This window comes from Topomyia yanbarensis, chromosome 1 (genome assembly GCF_030247195.1).
Source record: "Topomyia yanbarensis strain Yona2022 chromosome 1, ASM3024719v1, whole genome shotgun sequence".
Lineage (NCBI taxonomy): Eukaryota > Metazoa > Arthropoda > Insecta > Diptera > Culicidae > Topomyia > Topomyia yanbarensis.
The window spans coordinates 31,304,651-31,320,682 of record NC_080670.1 but is presented as its reverse complement, the minus strand read 5'-3'; the positions used below and the strand labels follow the sequence as shown (position 1 = coordinate 31,320,682).

Genomic DNA, 16,032 nt, shown 5'->3' with positions numbered 1-16,032 from the left:
GGCTTTAATACATAAAAATTACCACTTTTTAGCCGCATATAGACATTTAGCGGAATATAAAGCCAGGATTAACTTAAAACTTTAGTTGTGCGGAGAATTGGGGTAAAATGGGTGTATATGTTTTGTCAGATTATTCTCATTATCTTCAATCAATTCTCTGGACTTATTTACATAAGAAATAATAATTTTGGTCAGCCGCATTCAACTTTCTTTCGAGTTTCATATTCATTTCTAGCTCAAACGAAAGGGGGAATTGGGGCAAAACGGGCGTGATAGCGTACCGTGCGGTCGTTGTAACTACTAGCAATAATTTTTTCAGACTCTTTTACATGAAAAACACATTTCCTTGTAAACGTCATCCAGTCTTTAAAAAAGTCGCGTTTTGGTCCATTTTTTCCCACTATGCGCTCTTTCAAAAATGTCAAAAGACGTTTTAAAGGTTTAGGTGATGCCTCTTGCGAAGGAAATTTTACTTCTACAGGTGCAGATTACCTGCCGAATGGGGATGCGAATTTCGGTCTTTTATTTATTTTTAACGGACGTCCACTTCGAATTTATCGTCGTCGTCGAACAATTTCACCACCTACGTAATGCTTTATTGATAACATTCAACACCTTAACCATGGGGGAAAGCTTTACTGTACACAGCAGCATATTAGAATCAAAATAACCGTTCATATTGACGATAAAATCCGTTAAGTATGAAACCTGGAGAATTTTTCTCCAGCTCTTTTCCTGCAATTTCAATACGAAATGCTCAAAACACGCTGTGTACATATGAAGAACAAAATTCTACGTGTCAGTTCTGCAACAAGAAAACACGCTGCGGAAAATTGGGTTCAAAAACAACAAATCAAACGATATTTGAAAAGGGTAATATTCTGCTAAGAAACACACTCCAAAACTTCTCCGGCTGCCAAACTTCCATAGATGCCGAGTTCAAATAAAATCGGTTGCACTAAGCGCTGTATGGCTTCTACCCCATAACTAACGACATTGAGTTTGCGAAGGTCAGCGAAACCTGCTGGTCAAAAAAACACGATTCAGACACCGGCCAAAGTCCGTTCAATAGCAGACAGCTATGCAACGCCACGTACAAACAATTAAATCACGTATTTAATCAGGGTAAATTGCTACATTGACCGTGAGTAGGTATATTAAATATGCCTTCCACCACACAGCGCGATGTCTTCGCGCGCGCGAACGTCTCACAGGAAGGCACACACACACGGTCATCAGACTAAGGTAGGCCATAGTAGTAGTAGCGGTATTATTAGTAGTGTAGTGGTAGTGGCGAATAATATGATGATCGGGCTCTCGCTCGGGCACCGGAGTTCGATTGCGATTCCGACTGCTTAGATAACCTCTACCCTATCTCGCCGCGTCCGTACACATTGGCAAACAACGGAGAAAAAAGGTAAATTAATCATCGTATGAGTGCTGATAAAACTTATGTGCTGGAGGCTTATACAAATGATGATTTATCAAACAAGCAAAAGCCACACAGGGAAAACCCCGCGAGATGGCTAAGCTACACGCTAGACGAGGTAACGTAAGAATATATCGTAACAGAACCCACTGCTAACCTAAATTAAAAATGCGTCCCGGTTGTTGGCGGAATATATATATAGGTTCTTCGTTCGTCTATTTGTTTGTTTTCATCAGTGGCCGTGTTTCCCATGGAAACGGAGCCAGTAATCAGTAGAATGTTACAAAAAACCACTGTAAATATTTGTCGTTCATTTGTTTGCTTTGATTCCTCGATGGATTGCAACTGGTTTCCAAGCGCTGAATATTTAATAGTCTACCTTTTCTCGAGCTGGGAATTTTTTTTGGGTTAGTGATTGTATTTGGTAATCACAATCATGATACATCGGTTGGGCACTTTTCAACTGGAAAAGTTGGATATTATCGAAGCAACTGAATAATAAAATCTCATGGCAATTTGACTTTGACAATCAAACAGACGTTCGATCCAACATCAAATGAATCAGACCAACGTCGGACGGGCTTTTTTAATTAGCAGAAGAAGAGCAAAACAAACTTGGTGACAAAACTACCGCTGAATTGTCAAACAAACGTCATCGTGGATTGCGTAATAGAAAAAAGATGCTATCGGATGCATTCGGCATACCTTCATACCTTTTCACACATTTTTGACATCTATAAAACGTTCCAACTAAAGAAGCTGAAGCTATAGTATGAAAACTCTTTATGCATAATTTTTTTTGTTTATTATTTATTTGTAAGTATCATTTCAATCGAGAACGAAACCTGGCAATGGTCCTCGTTCAAGATAGATTCGAAGAGATTTTCCACGTTTCGCGTGCTTTTGACAGGACTTCTACTGGATTGAAATGACACTGACAGATAAATGGTAAACAAACGATTGAGATAACGTTGATAGTACCAACTAGCGATTAGCGAATCTAGTACGTTGGTTGTAATTACTATCAAATATGTTAAATGTCAATATTAATCATTTGTTTGCAAAAACAAATGCAAACCCTTCCAGTCAAGTACCATCTGCATCACTTACATTTATACAAGTGGGTTTGACACACCATCAAACAGTCGTTCCCATTATCACTGAGGTGTGCAGTTATACACAGTGGCCCGGCAAGGGCGATTACGTCGCAAACAAGTCGCGATTTTTATTTACTGTCAATGTTGAATGTTGCTGCTTCCACATTCCGATCGCGTTCGACTCGAAGCATTAGCGCGTTAGGCAGACCATCCCCACACGCACACTGGCCAACAACATGCTGGGACAACTCGATCAACACTCCATACGGATGCTCCCCAGTAATCTTCATGCAGACTTGATTGATTGGCTGACTAATGCTATGTATATTCTATATGTGAGGCGTAGAACGCCAAGTTCCGGCGAGTCAAGTGCGAAGATTAAAACCGGTATTGGCTGTGAGGGAGTCAGCCTGCTACAAACAGCTTCACTATCAAAGCAGGCCTGTATACGACGAAAGATTTGAATCAGCACGGAGGAGGACAACTGCGATAAAGAACACATTCCGATGATGGCGGCCCGGGTTCGTGGTTGACAGTTGCCTAATTATTTCCAGTTAGGACCAGCAAGCTAGTGGATTTTTCTGCTTTATTTCGCCGTTCGGCTCGTTGTCGTTATGTTATTAACATTTCCTGGCGAATTTTAAACAACTCATGATCCTGAGCAAAATAAAGAGGTGACATATTACACTTGTTATTTGAATTTAACTTCCAATTTAACTGTCAATTTAATTCAAAACGAAAGTGAGAACTGTCAAGCGAATATGTTTCGGATCGCTTACGGGGGGGGGGGGGGGTATTGTTATCTGGTCCATCGAGTTTAATTAAATAATTTCTGCGACAGGCCTATGTTAAAACCAGAGAGTATAGGGAGAGAGACGATTAGTGTGAAGCAAAGCAAATAAACATTACTCATGCCTCATTTGAAGGAAATAAGTAGGTTTGTTCCAGTACACGGAAGTCACTCCCTGTTGCTACCAGAAGATGAAAAAGAAAAGAAGTTAATACAGGAACGATTTTCTCCCTGTTTGCTCCGGAGTACTTCCAGTTTCTCCTGGTACTGGAACAAACCTAGTATTGTACAGTCGTGATTAGCTGGTTGTTCACTTTTTAACTGGATTGATTTTTAGTTGGACCTTCGCTAGTTGGACCATTGTCTAATTAAAAAGCATCTGAATGCCAAAATCTCATGTCAAATATACTTTGACAATCAATCTGAAAATAATTCGAGTTGTAAATAGATTCTTGTCACTCCTAACGTCTCCTTGGGAGAGGTTTTGACATTTGCGCAACGAATCCCGATTATAGAGTTCTCGACAAACATATGATTACGGCCTAAAAGCCAACTGTCAAAATCCACTTTGAATGGAAATTCTGGACAAACCGTAACATGCCAATCACAGATGTTGGTAGTAAACGAAAGAGAAAAGTTTTCTCTTTCATAAACTGTTGTGAACTGTGTTCAGCTAGTAACGGTTTGTCCGGAATTTCCATTGAAAGTGGATTTTGACAGTTGGCTTTTAGGCCGTAATCATATGTTTGTCGAGAGTTCTATGCAAATGATTTCACTCACACTACTTGGGGGTTTGTTTTCCTCCAGCTGTCATATATAAAACTGTCAGCCAATTTAAACATTTGAATTAGCTCTCGTAAAGTATTTATAATGGTGTTGAAATGCTCTATGTCGCTGTAAAACTTATTCGGGGACGTACAATTCCAGTTGGTCCCGTTCCATCATGATTTTAATCCGACCGAAAAGTTATTTTCGATTTGTTTTCCTCCATCTATGACAGGTGGAGGAAAACAAACCGTTGAACACACTAATACAGTTACAGATTGTCAAGTACTCTATACATTAGAGTACCCAGAAAAATGATGAATTTTTGACAACTCAATCGGCCCACCCCTGAGTGGATTCCTAGTCCTACCAAGAGTACTTGCTCCAAATTTTAAACAAATCGGGCAAGTCTAGCTACCTGACCAACGTGCCTGAAGTTTGTATGGGAATTTTCGACAATTTACATGGAGAAAACCCACTAACTCGCATTTTCGCCGCCAGGTGGCACTGTATGCATCGTATTATCACTATAAGTGAAAATAAGAGATAATTTAATTGCCTACAACTTTGTCGAAGACTGCTAATGAATCCCAATGACGTAAATTAAAAGGTCTGGCAGATAAAGGGATTTGCCTGTGCTAGTAACGCAAAAAAGGTAAACAATCTCGAAGAAACCAGTGAAGACGTCATTGAGTTCCAAAATGGCAGCAGGCGAACATTAATCAAAACACGGAGTGACGTCAGCACGTTCCACTTTTGCTATCGAAAAAATCACATACACTGTTAAACATTTCTTCTGCGTATTGGTGATAGGTACAATCATCTGCCAAACCTTTTACTTTTAGACGTGGAGTGAATCCGGCTTTGTTAAAAAAGTTATTCAACTTTTAACATAGTGATGCCTGAGTCAGTTTTGCATGAGGCATAGCAGTGCATGGTTGTGTATCGGTACTCGATTCCCACCAACTATTTTTGTGAGATAATGGTTAGATTTAGCTGAATAGTATGTTCAGAAGAATTATCGAGTTATGCTTTGGTTAAAAAAAATAGTTCAACCTGTGACCGCATAGAGGGCGCCAACACTAACTTTTCATGGAAGTGAGATAGAATATCGAGATGTTCGGATGAATTATTTAAAAATGCTTGTTCTACAACTTTGTGCAAGACACCTAATCTCTATCTCTTTCCGTTGAAAAGTTACTGCTGGCGCCCTATATGTGATAAAATGTGGAACTAAAATTTTCTAACCAAAACATGACTCGTATTACTTACTTTAAATCTTCTGAACATACTATTGACCTGAACCTAACCATTATTTCACAAAAATGTTGAGTTCTTGCGAATAAAGTACCGTAAACCGAGGTGACGTTGCTCATCGGGGTGACTTTGATCACTCGAAACGAAACTTTTTTCGTAGATCGCTTATTAAACCAGAAAAGTCTACCTAATCATTTCAATTTTACTCTACATTTATAAAATACTGATTTGTTATACTTTTTGAGTATATTGTTCGGCTTTTGGGTACAAAAACTACAAAAACCGAAATTTGACTACTTTATTTTTACGAAGCTTCGTAAAGTGTCTATTTTTTATAAAATAAATAAATCTCAGATTTGAGCAAAAATTAATAAATTACAAACGTTTATTTTTCTTTAGATTGGGATGTGTCAAATTTTGTTTTAGGAGTTTGTTTATTTCAAATACATTTTTTGTGAAACTAGTTGGCAATTATTCCAAATTATTTTAAGCTAAAATTCCCCCATGCAAAACTGACTCAGACATCACTCCGTTAAAAGTTTAATAACTTCTTTTAACAAAGCCGGATTCACTTGCAGTCCTCGACAAAGTTGTAGACAAATAAATTATCTTTCTTATTTTCACTTTCAGTGATAATACGATGCGTACAGTGCCACCTAGCGGCGAAAATGGGAGTTGGAGGGTTTTCTCCATATAATTTGTCGAAAAATCCCATACAAACTTCAGGCACGTTGGTCCGGTAGATAGACTTGTCCGATTTGCTTCAAATTTGAAGCAAGTACTGCTGGGCGGACTAGGAATCGACTCAGGCATGGGCCGATAGGGGACTCTTTTTTCCTGTCACTCTACTATACATCCATCGAAAGAAAAATATAAATTTTCGGTAGAATTTATTCGTTTCATGATTGTAAGGTGCATTGTACGGTATATTTATAAATGAAAACTATAGTTTCAGAGTCGGTTAATCTATTTGATTGGAAATGTACTTCATTTGCAAAACAAATCCAAAGATCACTTTCAAAATATAATTGGAGTGATTGAAAGTGCTGCCTGCGGAAGCGGTTGCCAAAATGTTAGTGTTGAAATCATAATAAAGGGAGTGTTGCCGATTTGGCCAATTTTCACCACTTGTCTGTTCCTATACTAACAAAGTTTTCAGCGAATAGGAAACCGCTAAGAAAACATTACCCATCACAACATCGCTCATTTCACACTGGCTACTGCAACACTGCACATTTCACACATTCCGATGAAAATTACAATTCGATCAACGAACTTGCCTCACCTACCAGCCGCTAGCCGTCCTAGCTGCGCGTGTACCTCTAATAATAAGCCGCGGAGCGGACTATACAAATTGGTGCGATAGATGATGATGATAGAGGATAGCCTCTGTAATCACTTCCGCCGAAGGCACACGCATGGATGCACGTCATCGTAATTCGGTTTTCGCTTTCCTCGGCTGGTAAACCGACACAAGTTGGTAAACATTGTTCGGCGAATCAATTGCTTCCTTTTTATGGTGATGTGATGAGTGGTGTAATTCGATTATGTAGGTATGTACTTGAACTTGGAAATTATGTTTATTTTTGCCGGTAACTTTTCAACGGGAAGCTAGAAATCAATGGAGCCATGAAGGTTGTTGTTTTTGTTAACATGTGTCCAACATATCCTGTCAGTTAATTTCCGGGTTATCGTTTTTCAAATCGAAATGGTTCGAAACGAATGTTCAAATTGAGTAACAGGAAGATTCAGTTTGGAACAGCTGTAAATAGCACACTAGCACCCCCTGTTGATGATTTATTGGAACTCGACTTCATTTTACCATACCATTTGAGCGCATTTGGCTTGGTAATCAGAAAAGCTTTCGATAACGTAACGAGAGGGCTTAATCTGGGACCGCCTCCGATTAACGAATATGATTCGATCGCTAGTTACAACGACTGGTACTAGTATAGAATGCATCTGTTCACATTTCTAATTATTGTCACATTGATTGTCTGAGTAAATTTTTCAGAAGATTTTGACGTTGAGATGCTATTTAGTTGGACAATAGTTCAACTAGTGGAGGTCCAACTAAAAAGTGGTCCAGTTTCAATCTCGGGCGAGGTTCATGTTTGAAAAAGTTATAGCAACCACTGTTGCCGACCTACGGCAAACAGTTTCAGCTTTCATCTCCGAATGCTCTAATCCGTGCATCACCGGTGTTGGTGGTGATGGTGTAGTATTCCATAGAAAATAGGCTTAATTAGTTGAATCTGCCCGCATCACGCACCCCGAACGTGGCCAACAGTTCTCCTATCCCCTGAGTTTAGTCATCCCCATACACATATGTAGATGATTCCTGATCGAATGAGCGCGAATGAGACCAAGGTATCGGGTGACGCTTTTGATGAGAGGGTTCTTGTGATGCTGTATTTGCACGGTTGGAAGTTGAGCTTTATTATTTTGATTCGCAAAAAGGGGGGAAGATGGACCCCGATTCGTTCTGACTGAACAACGGACAGAGGGGAGTTTCACAAGGGCCTGTACCTATCGACCATCGGACTGTTATGTTAAACCTAATCTAATCCGATTCTCCCTCTCCCTGTGCACTGATGGTGTGTTTTGTTTTACAGCGAAAGCAAACTACAATGAGTCCGGCAAAGAGCACAGACTGGAACTGGACGTGGGCGACACGGTGGTCATTCTACAGGAAGCGGCCAGTTGGTACTACGGATATAATAAAAGGTGAGTGGTGGTTTGTACTTCGGAGTGCGTAATTAGAAATTTAGTTACAATGTGAATGATTCTAGTAGAAGAAAGTAGGTAAAGTGAAAGAAGACAATAAGCATAAAGATCGGACGTCCATCAGTGATAAAGTTATATCAGAATCAACAATCTATTCGAAGATAAGTGGGATATCGTCACTATGTGCGCTACTTAGTTTGGGGGAATCGACATAGTTATTTCAAAATGGCCGACCTAGATATGGCGACTTATTTGTTCGAAAACGGAAATCTTTTCTCTATACCGTTAGTCAGTGTGAAGGAAGAACTATCATGAATATTGGAAACCGATTTGATTGGTGACTGTTCTCAAAATAAAATACGCATTTCGGTTTATATCCACAACCCGTACTGCTTCAGGGACAGGGGAGAATGTGGACAAAAATGGAGCAAAATATCAACTTTCAGTTTCAGGCAACGGGAGCTCAACGGCATGGATTACAGACTCGGACGGCCTGCGCCAGGTACCATCATGTACTAGAACGCTGGGTGGTCCTTCTCGAGCCGGTAAGGATTTCTCCAGACGAATTCGTGGTGCCGCTGAGATGCGGATCGACAGCACACCGAGTTGAGCGTGTGATGTTTGTGCTGTAGGTCTCGTGATGGTTGACTCATTCGACAGAGATGTTTCGTATTACATTGAAGTCGCATCAAACTATCGGCCACTTCTGAGAGATAAGAAAAATAAAAGGGGCAGTTAGATCTATATATTGGTGGTTTTTAGGAAGGTGGTTTAGGTTTTAGGAGATTGCGGCTTGCCAGTACATCTCGAACCGGGACATTGGCTCGGGCCTAAAGGGAATCCAATAGTTGAGATCCGGGCGATCAATACTCGACCCACGCCCAGACAATATGTTCGATATCGTGATAACTGTCACCACAAGTGTAGATACCGCTATTTACGAGCCCAATACGTCTGATATGAGCGTCCAACGCGTTGTGATTGGACATGAGCCGAAACATCACACGAATGAAATCCCTACCCACATCCATTTCTCTGAATCAAGATTTCGTTGATAATAGAATGTAGCCATCGTCCTAACGCTCCATTGCTCCAAGATATCTGCCAACTTTCTAGCGTCCTGTGACGAGAGATATTGAAAAATTCATTGAAGCAGATTGGTCTTTCGTAGATGTCACCTTCTAAAGCGCCCACTTCAGCTAGTGATTCCGCTCGTTTATTAATTGGGATGGAGGAATGCGCAACCAACACTAAGGTAATCTTGTACGATCTTATAGAGAAAGCGCGCAGGAGCTCCCATATTTTCTTCAGAAAATATGGAATGTGCTTTCTAGGTTTCATCGAACGGAGAGCCTCTACAGAGGTGAGGCTGTTCGAAGCGAAGGCTGTTGGAAGCATCGAAGAATACAGATGAATCAGAAGCACGAGAGAGATTGACGCGGTTGGGACAATACGATGTAGAAGTGATATTTTGTGCCATGCAATCGAAGTACGGGGACATAAATCGGGTGTGGGAATTGAGCTCGACAAACCTCTCGATTACGAACGGGTTCAAGATATCGCATCGGATGAGCAATCGACTTTTCAGCGGAAGCACACCCTCGTCAGTACTTCTAGACTCATCGAATGAGTCGAGTCCATGCAACCCATAGCAATACGCAAACAACAATACAAGATTCACTCTAGTTTGATGAAGTGTGTGTTCGTAACGGAGGGAAGGCAGAAACACCCGTACTCTATCACCGACAATATCGTTGTTTGGTACAGCCTAATCAGGTCTCCTGTCCTTCCGGTTATTGTACGGAGAAAGTTCATCATTTGTTGGCCCTTCTGTTTCAGATACCTACTGTGACACTCCCAGTTACCTTTAGAGTCGAACCATGCCCCGAGATATTTGAATGTTTAAGCCTGAGAAATAGTTTGATCCATTAATTGAAGCTGAAGTTTCGCTGGTTCGCGCTTCCTAGAAAAGTCGCCTAGAATCAGCTTCATCCGTTGAGAACTCGATACCTAGCTCTCTAAGGTATCTTGGAATGGTCCTTGCAAATCGAAAGCTTGGGACCTGTAATAGAGACCATCTACTTTCATCTGCAAGCTACCTTAGCGTGCAGAAATTGACAAGACTGACACACAATGTCATGCACATAAAAGCTGTAGAGTAGTAGGCTTAGACATGAGCCCTAGGGAAAGACCCATGTAGCTAATGCGTGATGTCCATAAATCACCATGTGAAACATGCAGGGGTTTTTCAGAAAACAAGTTTAGCAAAAAGATGTTTAAAATCGGAGAATGACCATGCTGGGGAAGTTTTTTTCAGAAATGTTGATAGAAACTAAAGCTAAAGCTCCCTTAATATCCAAGAAAACTGCTAAGCCATTTGAATTTCTGATAAGAGCAATGCAAGACCATCTTCGTTTCTTTGCCTTTGCGGTAGCCAACTTGTGCATCTGACAGTAAGCCATATGCTTCAACCAAATGATCGAGGCGGAATAGGATCATTTTCTCGAGCAACTTTCGAATACAGGGCAGCATTGCAATCGGTCGATACGAGTTGTGGTCGGAGACTGGTTTTCTTGGTTTTGTGCATTCACTTTCCTCCAGTCATGAGGGACACTGTTGTCCTCAAAAAACTTGTTAAATAAATTCAACAAGCGGCAGAATCTGGCAAATTCTCCAATATGTTGAATTTGATTCTGTCTGGTGCTAGGGGATTTCTTGTTATATGATAAGAGAGCAAATGAGACCTCCACCTTCGAAAAAGGTGTTTTGTCTCACGCTATTGTGAGGGGGCGCGAGTCTGTGGAACTTCTGTTCCGAAGCGGAATGCAGACATACCTTTTTGGCGAAATCGAATATCCAACGGTTTGAGAGCTCCACGCTCGCGTTAGTACTGTTTCGGTTTCACATACGTCGGGCCGTGTTCCTCAGAGTGCTCATCGATGTTTCTCTCGTTAATCCGCCAACGAATCGGCGCCAGTAACTACGTTTCTTGACTTTCATCAAACTCTTCATTCGCGTGTCTAACGTCGCATATCTACACTACATCTATCAGGTAACTCATCGTCGCGGAAGGTCTTATACGCGGCGACCTTCTCCGCGTATACGTCTGAGCTTAAACCGCGATGTCGAGAATCAAGCCAGCCAGGAATCTGAGCTCCTGCGGAGAAAAAGCTTTTGTGTGGACTAGATTTTGTCGGATATCGGGGGCACGTATCTCTTCCAATCAATATTTCGTGTGAGGTCATACGAAAAATTGATAGTATTCGGTTGCTTTCCACATGCAATCTAACCGCAGCGATGTCGAGCAGAAGGACAAGTCTAAGGTCCTCGGGCGTCTTGGTGGGGTCAGAATCTGTGTCATTTCACCCGTGTTCAAAATGGTCATATTGAAGTTATCACAAAGTACCGAGGAATGAAGTAGATCGATTATCGTCATGAAGGCAACCCCATGTTGTACCGTGGGATTCAAAATCACCTAAAGCTAGCCTCGGTGGGTGAAGGAGTTCCGCAGTATCGCAAAGCTGTCGGTGGCCAGCTAAGACTCTAGGGGGATGTAGATCTTTGCCTTTGACTTTAATTTGGCAAGCGACAACTTCAATGCATGGTGTTGAGGGGAGGTCGATTCGATCGAAAGAATAGCTCGTTTTGATCCCCAAAGATACTTCTCCATCAGAGTCTTCTCCATCCGAGCGTATAATATTGAAATCGTGAAATTTGGGGTCTATTTCTGAAGTAAACCAAGTTGCGCATAATGCGAATGCATTTCATTTCAATTTATTCTGCCATGCCAATCCACTGTAGAACCGTGACCTCGTTCGATCAATTAGCCATGAAAGGTTACACTAGCTGAAAGGAGGGGCCATTTCGCAGTGAACTGCATGAATAATGTTTTTACTGTGGGAAAAAAGCTTATCAAGATGCTTTTAAGAGCGTCAGAAATATTTAATGCTGTAAATATACGGTCCACAATGTCGGAGAAATTTAGTAAGCCAGCGCTGATTTTTTTTCTCTGGCTGTGATATGGGAGAACACTTGAGGTTTTGGATGTCCCTAGAAGTACTGTAAACTCTTTCTCTGAGCTCAGGTTTCTGAGACCGGGAGAGACTTACTTCGATTTTGCACCAGTACTTCCTCGAGTTGTTATTTTTGGAGGAACTTGAAAATATACATTCTGGCCTATACAACGAAGCGTATGTGAGGAAATGGTCCTCCTTTTGCTGCTGTTTCTAGGCACAGCGGAAGACGTTCCCTCCTGGGGGTCATCAGAGTCACCTTCGTCAACGGATAAGTTAGTATAGATATAGTTCGTAGAGACCGGTGGCGTAGCTTTCTATCATTTATGCAAAAGATCGCTTACAGAGTCCCTAAAGGGAACGCTTGAGTTTCTCCTCGTGCTGTTTGTACGCGTCTACGTCGTACGTATGTCACCCACAATAGAGACATTTTTCAACATCCCTTCCACAGAAATCATCCACATAATTCCCACTGCATTTCGCACAACGCACCTTATTGCTATAATGGAGCAAAAAGATGTTTAAAATCTGAGAATGACCATGCTGGTGAAGTTTTTTCAGAAATGTTGATAGAAACTAAAGCTAAAGCTCCCTTAATATCCAAGAAAACTGCTAAGCCATTTGAATTTCTGATAAGAGCAATGCAAGACCATTTTCGTTTCTTTGCCTTTGCGGTAGCCAAATTGTGCATCTGACAGTAAGCCATATGCTTCAACCAAATGATCGAGGCGGAATAGGATCATTTTCTCGAGCAACTTTCTAATACAGGGCAGCATTGCAATCGGTCGATACGAGTTGTGGTCGGAGACTGGTTTTCCTGGTTTTTTAGGTTGGCGATGACCTTCACTTGCCGCCAATCACGAGGGACACTGTTGTCCTCAAGAAACTTGTTAAATAAATTCAACAAGCGGCAGAATCTGGCAAATTCTCCAATATGTTGAAGGCTGTATGTCCCGGTTTTTTGCAATTAGCGCAGTTCCTGACCCGCGGTACAAAAAGGCGACCAGGTAGATGAACTTTGTCAAAGAGGAGGTAGCTGGGTAGAGCAGGTCACCCGATGAGAGTCTAAGTGGACATATGTCCTCTCCCGTCAACTACGCCCGATGCTGAGTGCAAACGTTTACAGTCCAGTATCTTCACTGGCTGAAGCATGGGCTCTTTAAAACAGCCAACCCCATGTGTCGGTAGATCCGCGCAATTCAAACTTGAATCGGTGATGACCCCGTCGCATTCAACCCGATTAGCTGGTACATATACACTGTACTCCTCCGTAAAGGCCCGTAACCAGCAAGATCATTTGCCTGCCATTTGTAAATGTAACGGTATCCAGGCGGTTCATCAGAAAAGAATCACTGCTGCTTCACTGCTTTGCTGGTCGAATAACGGTTATCGCGCACACACTAAAGATCTTCAGAGGACGAAGGGCACTGAGCTCGGTTGTCCCAAATTAGTGTTTCTTATACAGAAGCGCTCAAACAGTTGATCACAAACCCACGGCTCAGTCAAAGTAACGCACCGAACCGTGTGAAAGAAATAGTCAATAAAAAGGGTCTTCAGAGAACGAAGAAGACTGAGATTGGTTGACAAAAATTGTTTGTTACCCAAAAATGTTCAAAGACTTGATCGAAGATTTGTATTCGTATTTCTTTGTATTTATACCAACAAATTCTTTAGCTCCAATGATGGTTGCTTAATCTAGATAATAAGAAGTTTAGTGTTAATCTATTGTCCCCTCCCTCCTTTCAGCCGCTCGCACACCCGAGGCATCTTTCCCAAGTGCTACGTCCACATTGTGGACAGCCGGTCGGTCCGATCGGTCAGCGGTGTCGGCGAACAGCTGGCAATCGTGCGCAGTGAGATCGTCGAGGAAATCACAACCGTACTCCGGGAGTGGCAGCACCTATACCGGCAGTTCTACCTACACACCCATCCCGATTTTAAGGCAATCCGGCTGAAAATGCTGGAGCTGATTCGGTTGCGATCGCAGCTCCTATCCGGCAACCTGCCGGTCGATGAGATGAAGGACATCAAATTGAAGGCGACTTCGGAGATTGACACCGGTAACAAAATTCTCCGGTTGGACATGGTAGTCCGGGATGATAGCGGCAACATACTGAACATTGAGCGAACCTCGACGACACAGCTGTACGAGCATCATTTGAATGCGGTCGATCGGATTAAGCGAGCGAGTGTGAGTATCTGTTTTCATTGACAACCGGATCAATTATAAATTTTCCCTTTTACTTTGCAGACATCAAACAACAAAAACCGTATCGTCGAATCAATGAATCGTCACTCGCACAACCTGTTGCTCTCCGTGCACAATTTCGTGTGTCGGTTGTGCGAGGATACGGAGATTCTGTTCACGCTATACGACGGAGATGAGATGAAGGCAATCACCGAGAACTACGTGGTCAAGTGGAGTCGCCAAGGGGTGGCAGCCGATTTGGATCAATTCAACAACATCAAAGTGCTGTTCACCGATCTTAGCGGGAACGATCTGAGCCGGAATCGGATCTTCTTGGTGGCCTACGTGGTTCGAGTTGGCGCCATGGATGGGAAGGATACTGATTCTCGTCGTAGCAGTATGGCCAATTCGGTCGGTAATTCCAGTGGTGGGCGGGGTAAGGGTCAGCTAACAAATCAGATTAGTGCTCCGGCTAGTCCGGGAGTGGGTGTAACGGCGAATTTGGGAGGGAACTCGGCGGTGCACGATCAGCAAATGAGAAGACCATTTGGAGTCGCAACGTTGGACTTGAAACCGATCATAAAACGTTCGGAAGATTTTAAGAGTGACACCCAACTGAAGATGCCGTTTATTGCGTGCGAGAAGGAATCGCTGGATAGCACGCTGCGGAAGCTGATCACCAACAAGGATCTAGGTGACAAAAGCGATTCCGCGATTTGGATCAGCGTGGATATTTTACACGGTGATATCAAACAAGTCAAAGAGGAGTACCCGCATCTGGTACTGGGGAATGTGGCATTCGCTCGGAAGATGGGATTTCCGGAAGTTATCTTCCCAGGGGACGTTCGGAACGACCTCTACCTTACACTAGTCGCCGGAGAGTTCTCCAAGGGTTCAAAGAGCAGTGATAAAAACATTGAAGTTACAGCCGTGGTTTGTAACAAGGACGGAGTAGCCATCCCCGGAGTGATAAGTTGTGGTGGTGGGGGATGTGCCCTGAACGAGTACAAATCGGTGATTTACTACCACGAGGATAAACCCAAGTGGAACGAGACGTACAAAATCGATGTGCCAATCGAGGAGTTCAAGCAGTGCCATCTGCGGTTCACCTTCAAGCACCGCAGCTCCAATGAGGCCAAGGACCGGACGGAAAAACCGTTCGGTTTGTCCTACGTGAAGCTCATGAACGACGACGGAACGACGTTGCAACACAAGCGACATCAGCTGCTCGTGTATAAAATCGATCATAAAAAGTTCGACCAGGAAACGCAGTACAACTATCTGCAGCTTCCTACGCTGGCAGATGAACTAGCCAATATTAGTGGCGGAAAACCCTCGGTGAGTGGGTTTAGTTTAGCGTCGAAAGATAGCTTTACGATTGAGACGAATTTGTGTAGTACCAAGTTGACGCAGAATGTGGACATTCTGGGGTTGCTGAATTGGTCTTCACGGAAAGAGAAAATGGAGGAATCGCTCAATGCGTTGATGAACGTGAAAGGCGAGGAAGTGGTGAAGTTCCTGCAGGATATCCTAGATGCGCTGTTCAACATTCTCGTGCTGAACGAAGATCCACCAAAATTCGATAATTTGGTTTTCAAGTGTTTACTACGGCTAATCGAAATCGTGTACGATCTCAAGTACCAGCACTTCCAATCGGTGCTTGATCTTTACATCAACGAGAGCTTTTCGGCTACTTTGGCATACGAGTAAGTTTTTGATAATTGTGGTTTTATCCGTTTAACTATGATCCCATTTTTTTATTATCA

General features: G+C 42.4%; 1 protein-coding gene across 6 annotated transcripts in view; it reads left to right on the top strand.

Moving 5' to 3' along the window:
• LOC131677230 (dedicator of cytokinesis protein 1) overlaps nt 1-16,032 on the top strand; it is a 90,518-nt gene that overhangs the window by 50,642 nt on the left and 23,844 nt on the right. For all 6 annotated transcript variants that reach the window (XR_009303310.1, XR_009303309.1, XM_058956946.1 and 3 more), the window contains exons 2-4: nt 7,954-8,065; nt 13,825-14,269; nt 14,330-15,972. Coding sequence is in view for 4 of the 6 variants with exons in the window: in XM_058956946.1 (XP_058812929.1) it covers nt 7,954-8,065; nt 13,825-14,269; nt 14,330-15,972 (2,200 nt within the window). In the remaining 2 variants the exon portion in view is untranslated. The remainder of the gene's footprint in view (nt 1-7,953; nt 8,066-13,824; nt 14,270-14,329; nt 15,973-16,032) is intronic.